This window comes from Chiloscyllium plagiosum, chromosome 35 (genome assembly GCF_004010195.1).
Source record: "Chiloscyllium plagiosum isolate BGI_BamShark_2017 chromosome 35, ASM401019v2, whole genome shotgun sequence".
NCBI lineage: Eukaryota > Metazoa > Chordata > Chondrichthyes > Orectolobiformes > Hemiscylliidae > Chiloscyllium > Chiloscyllium plagiosum.
In genome coordinates, this window is record NC_057744.1 from 16,872,528 (window position 1) to 16,884,212 (window position 11,685).

At 45.3% G+C, this 11,685-nt stretch overlaps 1 protein-coding gene across 22 annotated transcripts in view; it reads right to left on the reverse strand.

Moving 5' to 3' along the window:
* LOC122540675 (neural cell adhesion molecule 1-like) overlaps window positions 1-11,212 on the reverse strand; it is a 508,029-nt gene extending 496,817 nt beyond the window's left edge. For all 22 annotated transcript variants that reach the window (XM_043676739.1, XM_043676737.1, XM_043676738.1 and 19 more), the window contains exon 1: window positions 10,934-11,212. In XM_043676739.1, coding sequence (XP_043532674.1) covers window positions 10,934-10,985 — 52 coding nt within the window. In that variant the 5' untranslated portion in view covers window positions 10,986-11,212. The remainder of the gene's footprint in view (window positions 1-10,933) is intronic.
* Between the last annotated feature and the right edge of the window lie 473 nt (window positions 11,213-11,685).

Consider the following 11,685-nt stretch of genomic DNA (forward strand, 5'->3'; position numbering starts at 1 on the left):
CGTCTTGGGACCCTCCAACCACACGGGTTCAATGTGCATTTCAGCAGTTTCCACACTTCCTCCCTCCACCTTATCCCAGACCCAACTCAGCACTGCCCTCTTGAACTGTTCTACCTGTCCATCTTCCTTCCTTCCCATATCCACTCCACCCTTCTCTCCGGCCTATCACCTTCTTCCCAACTTCATCTACCTATCGCATTCCCAGCTACCTTCACCCCAACCCCACCCCCCTCTTATATATCCCCTTGGTCCACCCCCTCATTCCTGGTGAAGAGCTTATGCTCGAAATGTCGACTCTCCTGCTCCTCAGATGCTGCCTGACCGGCTGTGCTTTTCCAGCACCACACTCTCAACTCTGATCTCCAGCATCTGCAGTCCTCACTTTCTCCTAGTAGCTTTTAAAGCCAAAGGCATTGCTTTGGCCAGTCATGAGAAGCCCCATTTGATATTCAGCTCCACTGGAGAGACAAGAATTTAATACCAAATACAGGGGTAACACAACCCAACAAAGAACTCATTTTGCCTCATTGTTCAACCCAAATTTTGACCCTTATGCTTTACTCATGTGATGTATATGTACATGAAAAATTGCATGTTGGTGCTCTCTAATATGATAAGGATTTCTAGTCATTAATAAAACCTAACAGCATAAAGTTGCCGTTGTTCCAGAAAACCACAGGGCTGTTCTCTCATTAGAGAGACAAAAGACTGGTGCTGGTTTAACCAGAGGGTCACCACACCTCAGTCAATGGGTGAGGTTGAGAAAGAGAAACCTCCAAGGATGTGAGAATTGAATCTATGCTGTTGGCATCACTCTGCACTGAAAACCAGCCATCTCGCCATCCATGGCCGAACAGTGACCGCCTGTATCAACCAATCCAATAAAATGGTCAGATAGAAATATGTCAATGTTTTTATACAGTGGAATTTCCCACATTTTGAAGTAAGCCAAACTATGCAGAAGCCAGAGTACTTTATAAGGGAAGGTCTATGGTGAGGAAGGAGTGGATAAAATTTGGCAAGTGTGATACTTGTAACTGTTCCATCCCACTGCTAACAAAGCAACACGAGCAAGAGTTGGCCTTTCAGACCAACTGAGCCTGCTCAGCCATTTAATATAACCATGGTTGATTACTTATTGCTTTTAAACCACACCAACACCTTAATATCCTGATGCCACCATAATAAAAAAAAAGGTGATCAACATCTACTTTAAACATAGTGAAAGTCTGAGCTTCAAAAGCATTTGTGATAGAGTATTTCAAACATCCACTACCTTCAGAGCAAAAATATTTCTCCCCATCTGTCCTAAATAGCATTCCTCTGAATTTTAAATGATGCTGCCTTGGTTGAGGCTCGCTAACTAAGGCAGACTGGTCTGTATACTTGTCTGTATCTACTCTGCCTGTCCTTTTCATTATTTGTCAGGTTTCTTTGCAATTACTTCTTTTTCTTCAAAACTCAAGGCAACATACAGACTTGATTTGCCCAATCTCTTTTCATAAGCAAACTGCTATCCCCCAACGCCAATAAGAATCTTTCCCGAGATAAAGGGAACCAAAACCACATACACTACTCCAGGTAAGGTCTAACCAAGCTCTTACACAGCTGAAGTAAGAATTCACTGCTTCTTTTCTCAAAATCTTGCGATAAAGGCCAACATTCCATTACCTTACTGATAGCTTGCTGCATCTTCATTCGCCTTCAGTTAATTATTGACAATGATATCCAAGCTCCTTTGCACATCTACACTTTTCAACCTTTCAACATTTAAGAAAAGCTGTAAACCTCTGTTCTTCCTACCAAAGTGGATAACCTCACATTATATTTCATCTGCATGTTCTTACCCAATGACAGTACCTATTCAAATGCACCTGAAACCATTTGACATCTTCCATACAATCCAAACTCCTGCTTAGCATTGAATTGCTTGCAAATTTTAGAAGCAGTCCACGCAACAACATCTGGACAACATCTAAGCTTGGGTCAAATAGTGGCAAGTGACAATGCCACCACACAAATACCAGACAATGACCATCTCCAATAAGAGACAAATTTAACTATCACTCAAATTTAATGGTATTACCATCACTGAATTCCCCACAATCAACATCCTGGGGGTTACCAGTGACCAGAAATAGAACTGGTTTAGCCATATAAATATTGTGGCTAGAAGAACAAGTCAGAGACTATGAATACTGCAGCAACTAATTCATCTCCCTACTCCCCAAAACCTGTTCCACCAACTACAGGACTCAAGTGAAGAGTGTGGAGGAAAACTCCCCACTTGCTTGGATAGGTACAGTTCCAGCAACACTCTAGACATTTGATACTATCCAGGACAAAGCAACCCGCTTGAAGGACACCACCGCCACAAACATCAAGTCCCTCCGCCACCAACACAGAGTAGCAGCAGTATCTACCAATGACATGTTACCCTATAGAAATTCACCAATCCTTAGAAAACACCTTCCAAACCCATGACCAATACCATCTAGAAGGACAAGGGCATCAGATGTATAGGATCATCACTCCCTGCTCCCCAAGCCACTCACCAAACTGAATTGGAAATATAGCATTGTTCCTGGGTCAATTCCCTGAGCAAATTCCCTTGCTAACTGCATTGTGTGTCCACCTGGAGAATATGGACTGCAGCAGTTCAAGAGGCAACTCATCACCACCTTCTCAGTACAACAAGAGACTGTCAACAAATGCTGCCTAGACCAGTGATGCTCATGTTCCATGAGTGAATTTTAAAGATTACATTTGCTCCCCCTGTCCAAATCATTGATGTGTCTGCTGAGAGGACATAGTTCTAATGGTGACTTGGCCAGAAATTGCCTTGCTATTGTTCACTATGGAATGTGTTTTGACTGGCATCCTACAGTGGTCAGAGAAAAGAACCAGACCGAGGGGAAGACAGTTAGGGAGGGAAAAGTCCCAGGTGATTGGGTGAAATGCCAGGTTTACACCTTCAGCTGAGGTCTGTTGATTTTGAGAGTTTAAATCAAGGAGCAACCCTGTGCCTGGTTATCAGCTGCCGAACTAGCCAGTCTGGTTAGTATTTCTTCCAATACGTCTGTTTCTTACTTCAGGCTGTCCATTGCCCATTTCAATGCAGGAACAGGTACACCCTCATTACATGGAAAGTAACTCAAAATAAGGCTATTCACAGTGTAACATATTGAAATGTACATTAGTGACTCTCTTTTGTACTTACTTTCCCTTAAAAATCAACAGGATATAGTTAAAAGCCGGAAGCCAATAATAGAATTCCCTGGTAACCACAAGAAGCTATTAATTTAGTTTCAGCCCTGGTACTCACCTTTGGATTTCCACTGTTCCATACAAACTGAAGAGATTTTATTTCCCCAAAACACTAACAGCTGTTGTACAATCAACTGAATATAAAATAATAAAAAACAGGAGGCAAAACCTACACATTGTTAGCGGTTTGTGCACAGCAAAACCCACATTTCATACAGTCAGCTCATTTCACAAAAATGGCATATTTTCTTTGTAAAGGTTACACATCATGCCTTTCTAATCAATTAGGATTTAACTTTGTTTTTTCTACGTTGAAATGGAATCCTTCTAAGCTTCTAGTGTCTACAAACATGTCCAATCCAACTCAGACACATTTGAGACGTTTTCTTTGTTGTGCTTTAAGACTACATTTTACACTCAATGGATTTATTAACAGATTTTTAAAATAAAATATATTTCAAATACCAGTAGGTCAATGTTAAACATAAAATACAACTTCCCTGCTGCAAATCTTTTTGAAACTGGGATACGCTGCACTTTCATTGGTGCACTTGTATCAGAAGGTTCACGAGGTTGGCAGGTGCTGTGAAGGAATTGTTGTAAGAGGAAGATTGATCAGATTGAATTTCTACTCAGTACAGTTTAGAAGAATAGGAGATTACCTTGTTTAAAGGTGACTGGGCAGATGCTGAGGGGATGTTTCCACTCACAAGGCTATGTAAACTTAAGGGGTATAATTTCACTGTAAAGAGGTTGACCCCATCACGAAGGCAGCATTTCTTCTGAGAATTTGGTGATATTTAGAATCCTCTGTTCCAGAGAGCTGTGAATGCAGACTGGTTGAATATATCCAGGATTAGGAGAGAGACAGATGTTTGAATGATGCAAGAATCAAAGGTTAAGGGGACCAGAGAGAAAAATGGAGGTCAAGATCACAGCAGCCATTATCATATTGACTGGTCAAGTACACTGTACAGACTACATGATGTACTCCTTCTTTGCTTCCACTGGGATATATCACAGTAAAGCAAAGCAAAGGGTAAGCACGGCTGAAGGCAAGCATGCAGGGGCAGCAGGCAGTAAAAAAGGCAAATGGTATGTTGGCCTTCATTGAGAGACGTTTCAAGTACAGGAGCAGTGAGGTGTTGTTGCAGTTATAGAGGGGCCTTGGTGAGGCCACACCTAGAATATTGTGTGCAGTTTTGGTCTCCTTTTCCAAGAAACGATGCTCTTGCTGTTGAGGGAGTGCAGCGGAGGTAAACCAGGTTGATTCCAGAGATGGTGGGACTGATGTTATGAGGAGAGATTGTCTGGGTTACGATTGTTTTCGCTGGAGTTCAGACAAGTTGGAGGGGAGTATGTGGATCTCGTACAGACTTATAAAATTGTAACAGGACTAGACAGGGTAGATGTAGGGAGGATGTTTTCGATGGAGGATGTGTCCAAAGTCAGGGGTCACAGTCTGAGGACTCAGGGTAGAACATTTAGGACGGCAATGAGGAAACATTTCTTCACTCAGAGGGGTGAGCCTGTGGAATTCATTACCACAGGAAGTAGACGATGCCAAAACGTCGATTGGATTCAAGAGGCAGCTAAATATGGTAACTGGGGTAAATGGGATCAAAAGTTATGGGCAGAAACTAGGATTAGGCTGTTGAGTTGGACGATCAGCCGTGATCGCGATGAATACGGAACAAGCTCAAAGGGCCAAATGGCCTCCTCCTGCTCCTATCTTCTTTGTTTCTGTGTAACTATCCAGCAGATAAAGCATGGCCCACAACATCCTGTCAGACGTAAAGCCTATGTGTCTGATTTAACACTGCGTGCAGTGGTGATATCAGAGGCAAATGAAGATCCCATGTTAGCAGTCATTGTCCTTTACACATTTGCATGCCACTGTGCCCACCCACTGGGGTACATCACAGTTATAGCCATGTGCCCATTCACTGGAGTCTGTCACAGTCATGGCACGGTACCCATTCACTGGGGTATATCACAGTATTGGCCATGTGCCCATTCATTGGGGTATATCACAGACATGGCCATGTGCCCATTCCCTGGGGTATATCACAGTCATGGCCATGTGCCCATTCCCTGGAGTATAACACTGTAATGGCCATCTGCCCATTCATTGGGGTATAACACAGACATGGCCATGTGCCCATTCCCTGGAGTATTACACAGTCATGGCCATGTGCCCACCGACTAGTGTATATCATAGCAATGGCCATGTGCCCATTTCCTGGGGGATATCACAGTAATGGCCATGTGCCCACCCACTGGGGATGTCACAGTAATGGCCATGTGCCCACGCACTGTGGTATATCACAGTCATGGCCATGTGCCCATTCCCTGGGGTATAACACAGTCATGGTCCAGTGCCCATTCCCTGGAGTATATCACAGTCATGGCAATGTGCCCATTCATTGGGGTATATCACAATAATGGCCATGAGCCCATTCATTAGGGTTTATCACCATCATGACCATGAGCCCATTCATTGGGGTATATCACAATCTGGCCATGAGCCCATTCATTGGGGTTTATTACAGTAATGGTCACAGTCATGGCCATGTGCCCATTCATTGGGGTTTATCACCATCATGGCCATGTGCCCATCCACTGGGGTATAACACAGTCATGGCCATGTGCCCATTCCCTGGGGGATATCACAGTCATGGCCATGTGCCCACCCACTGGGGGACATCACAGTAATGGCCAAGTGCCCACCCACTGGGGGACGTCACAGTAATGTCCATGTGCCCACCCACTGGGGTATATCACAGTCATGCCATGTGCCCATTCATTGGGGTATAACACAGTCATGGCCATGTGCCCACCCACTGGAGTATATCACAGTAATGGCCATGTGCCCACCCACTGGAGTATATCACAGTCATGGCCATGTGCCCACCCACTGGAGTATATCACAGTAATGGCCATGTGCCCACCCACTGGCATATATTACAGTGGTGGACATGTGTCCATTTATTGGGGTATGATACAGTCATGGCAATGTGCCCATTCCCTGGGGTATATCACAGTGATGGACATGTGCCCATTCATTGGGATATGACACAGTAATGGCCAGTATCCACCCATTGGGGTATATCACAGTCATGGCCATGTGCCCACCCACTGGGGTATATCACAGTCATGGCCATGTGCCCACCCACTGGGGTATATCACAGTCATGGCAATGTGTCCATTCACTGAGGTATATCACAGTATTGGCCATGTGCCCACCCACTGGGGTATATCACAGTCATGGCCATGTGCCCATTCCCTGGGGTATAACACAGACATGGTCATGTGCCCATTCCCTGTGGTATATCACAGTCATGGCCATGTGCCCACCAACGGGGATATAACACAGTAATGGCCATGTGCCCATCCATCAGGATGTAACACAGTCATGTCCATGTGCCCACCCACTGGGGTATAACACAGTCATGGCCATGTGCCCATTCCCTGGGGTAGAACACAATCATGGCCAAGTGCCCATTCCCTGGGGTATAGCACAGTCAAGGCCATGTGCCCACCCACTGGGGTATATCACAATAATGGTCAGTTGCCCACTCACTGGGGTGTAACACAGTAGTGGCCATGTGCCCACCCACTGGGGTATAACACAGTCATGTCCATGTGCCCACCCACTAGGGTATAACACAATAATGGCCATGTGCCCACTCACTGGGGTGTAACACAGTAATGGCCATGTGCCCACCCACTAGGGTATAACATAATAATGGCCATGTGCCCACTCACTGGGGTGTAACACAGTAATGGCCATGTGCCCAACCATTGGGGTATAACACAATAATGGCCATGTGCCCACTCACTGGGGTGTAACACAGTAATGGCCATGTGCCCACCCACTGGGGTATAACATAGTCATGTCCATGTGCCCACCCACTGGGGTATATCACAGTCATGGCCATGTGCCCATTCCCTGGGGTATAACACAATAATGGCTATGTGCCCACCCATTGGGGTATAACACAGTCATGTCCATGTGCCCACCCACTAGGGTATATAACACAGTCATGTCCATGTGCCCACCCACTAGGGTATAACACAATAATGGCCATGTGCCCACCCACTGGGGTAGAACACAATCATGGCCAAGTGCCCATTCCCTGCGGTATAGCACAGTCAAGGCCATGTGCCCACCCACTGGGGTATATCACAATAATGGCCATGTGCCCACTCACTGGGGTGTAACACAGTAGTGGCCATGTGCCCACCCACTGGGGTATATCACAGTCATGGCCATGTGCCCATTCCCTGGGGTATAACACAATAATGGCTATGTGCCCAACCACTGGGGTATAACACAATAATGGCTATGTGCCCACTCACTGGGGTATAACACAGTCATGGCCATGTGCCCACCCACTGGGGTATATCACAGTCATGGCCATGTGCCCACCCACTGGGGAATATCACAGTAACGCCCTGACGCTGACATTGGGCACTTACAGAGACAGTCTCCAGCCAGCACCGTGTTGGGATTTCGCTTTACAGCGAGGACAGCTAACGCTGAACACGCCTTTCCCTCTGAGCTCCACCTCAACCACAGCCCCACACCCCGCACTGCAATATCGCCACTATATTTATCTGCACGGCCGTTTCATCTTCAGTCCCTACTCCCATTTCAAAAATGCATCTCGGGTTGCAAACGTTTATTTTCGTCCTCGAACGAGCCACTTGCATTTTTTAAAGAAAAAGCACCTCTCGCTTCTAAAGCTGTCTCGACAAAAAAGATAAACCTTTCATGCCTTTATAACCCCCACTCCCCCTCTCCAAAAGATAACCCTTTCCCTGTCTCTTTCGCGTGTCATCTCTGTGAGAGACAGGGAGAGTGCAGACAGGAGCCGTTCATCTCTGAACCCACCACCGTCCACTCCCCCAAGAAATCTCTCATTCCCCGTCAGGGAGGGTCCCACTGTCACTGAGAGCAGATGGAGTCGCAGAGTCTGGGTTTTCCCCCACCGGGTCTCTCCAACACTGTCTGGAGAGTCTGGTGGAAACACTGCATCAGAGCTGCTTTATTCCCCAGAGCTGAAAGCGACTCGTCTTCCTCTTCCACGGTCCCTGATTCCCCCCTTTTAAATATATATACACACACACACAAAAACTTCTCTCTGAGACTGAGGGTGGACAGCAAATGCAAAACCCCTATATTCACTTCATTAGAAGACATTTCATCCAAAAGGCAAAGAGTTTGCGGCCTGGGGAGCGAGCTGTTCCATTTGTATTGACTCTGCTTCCCTTTATTGTGGTGGGGCAAGAGACAGACAGATAGAGAGAGAGACAGACCGAAGACAGAGATAGAGAGAGACACACACACAGAGAGAGACAGACAGACAGAGATAGAGAGAGACACAGAGAGAGAGAGACAGAAAGAGAGATAGAGAGAGACAGACAGACAGATAGAGAGAGAGAGAGAGACACACACAGAGAGAGACAGAAGGAGAGATAGAGAGAGACAGAGAGACAGCGATAGAGAGAGAGAGAGAGACAGAGGGAGTACCTGGACCCAGGGAAATACTGAGAGGATAGAGATACCGGCCTGAACTGGAACACGTCTGATTTTTTTTGGTTTAAAGTCTAATGTTGACGAGGGGGCGAAGATTTATAAATTTCACCCCGCATAAGTGAGACACTTTAAACAAGGAAAATGCCTCCCGTCCCCTTTCTTTTGATGAGGAGTTGATTATTTAATGCAATCTGCATGGAATTGTCATGCGCTTTTTTACAATTCTGTAAAAATTAAACCGATTGAAGACATCCCAGCCCAAAAAGCGGTAAGAATCCGGGCTCGGTGGAGAATGAGAACAAGTCAGCGCTTCACACGTCTCAGTGTTTCTTCCCCCAGATAAATCAACGCCCCTTTCAAACTCCACTGGGACCCGTGTCTACAAACATCGAAGCCCCGAGTCTGTAAAACAACAAAGGACTCCGACATGCAACGCAGAAACTGTTAGTTGGAGCTTTTCAAACACTGGGGGTAATTGCAGTATCAACCCAGGGGGAAGTGGCAAGAAATTGGCATCCTCTTGTCAATAGAACAATGTTTTCCTCCAATTAAAGATGCGATTTCACTCCTGATTGCAGCCACCCGGCTCTTTTTTATTGTGTTTGGGAATTTTTCTGGACGCAATCCAAGAAAGGAGATTTAGAAACGAGCTTCCTTCGAATCTAATTATTTATTTTGTTTGGCTCTAGCGTTTATAAGCCGCTGGGGAAGGGGGGGTAAGAGGGAGAGAGAGAGAGAGATTTGGACAGCACTCAATCCAACCTTAGAGCGGCTTTCTCTCTGAAAGAGGCGGATAGCAGCGCTCCTCCGGTCATCAGGGGACCAGTCGCCGATTTATTAATCTTTAAATCCTCAGTAACATTGTGTCACTCTGATGGAACAGAGGAGAGAGTGAGTGTTGAAGGAAGACAACGCTGCGCTCGACAGCGAAAAAGGGGGATTAGCAAAACGCTGGCTGGAAACCCTGTGGAAATTTGCAATCAACACCGTCTCCCCACAAATCCCACGACACCAAAAAATGATTTGTTTTACCCTATTTAATTCGCACTTGCGTCACCCAGTGAGACCCACCATGTCCCAGTTCAAAACCAGATACCTTTCCAAAATAAAATGCACATCGCCCCTTTTCCAAGACCAGTTAAACCGTAGTCTTTTTTTTAAAAAAGGCATCATTTGGATCGATCTTTCTTTTAAAAAAAAGGATCGTACCAGAAGAGAAACAGCGAATAAAAAGATAACGGTTTCCCGCCCAAAGGTATAACGGGAACACAGTTTGAATAGAGGAACTGCATTACACTTCAATTTCATCCCTTGTTTTATTTTTCACCCGTCTCCCTCTTTGAACATGTCACACTGAAAAAAGCAACGCAGCCTATTGTCCCAGACCTTACAAATAGGCAGTAGTTTATACCAGAGCCAGAAGTGTCTATCCCGTTTACTGGGAATAATAGAACCACTGCAGAAAAATAACCCATCCATTTCTTTAAACCCATGTTTCATTTTTAAATGGCATAAAAATGGATACATCAGATGAAACATACAAAAGGTTCCAATTAAAAAAAAAGGCACAGACTTGTTCATTCAGCACCTCCTGCTGGAGACAGATTCCAGCTCCTTATTTGCACTGTGTTTTCTTATTCGAGATAGCAATTCAATGTTTAAAATCTGTAATTAACATCAAAAACGGAGCCACGAAACGGAGAAAGGAAATAAAACACATTTCACAGATTTTGCTGCAACAGACCACTGGTTACTCAAGAAATCTGTCATTTATTTAGGAGGATGAGGGCAGATTTTTTTTTCACACGAGCGAGGAAAATCATTACACACAAATATTTCACCTTACTGAATACCACCAGAACAAAGAAATCACTGCCTTGATATCAATGCAGCAGAACTGCTACCTATAATCCAAAATTTCTTGCAGCTTTTATAAAACAAATCAAGCACAGAACTGACTGAACAAAAAAAAATCTGCATTTGCAGGAGATTATAATGAAACATTGCACTGTTGTTTCTGCGAAGGAATTACTACGTTTGGTAACAACTGTAACCTTTGCAATACTTGCAATCTACTTTCTTTTACAGTGAGTAGCCGGGGGAGGAAAGGCTGGTAAATCGTACCTGTGGTGCTAATAAAGAGTAGCCCGATTAGGAAAATCCTGGTTTGTAACATTGTTGGTGCTTGGAATTTGGCTGTTGGAGGTAAGTGGCTGGTGCTTTTCAATCCGCTGCTCCCTCTCTGTGTGTGTCTCTCTCTCTCTCTCTGTTGCTGCTGCTGCTGCTGGGATCCGAGACGGCAATCCCCGCACACGCTGCTCGCGAGTCGCTTCTGCCTCCACCTAATCACACCGCCCTCCTTTAATCCACGCCGTATCCTCCCGCCGAGCTGCCACACTCCGAAAGTAGTCCCGCACCCCCACCACCACCCCCTCCCACCTTTAAGTATCCTCGATCTGTCTTCCTCCGCCCTCCCCTTGGACATTCCTGAAGCCCTGGATCCCGAGATTTACTCCTGGAGGTGCACTATATAACCACCACCCTCTTCCCCAATCGCAGCAAGTGTCAGAAGGTTTTCCCCCAGAGTTGGAAGGCAAGGGAGAGGAAGAATTTTCCCTGGGGGGGAAGAAATGTACTGCAAATTGAAAACTTGGAATTGCAATGGAGCTCCATGTTGAAGGACAGTGGGTCCCTGCTTTACAAATTTCTGACTTGCAAATGCTCCTTCTTACGAATGCAATCCCATATAGGACTTTGTTTATCTTAATTTTAAAGATTCCACATGTAAATGTAGTTATGAACTGCTCTCTTATATTGTCCTGAATTGTGGTCCAACTTGCATATGAGTTGACTTGCAAGTGGACCCAAGAATGGAA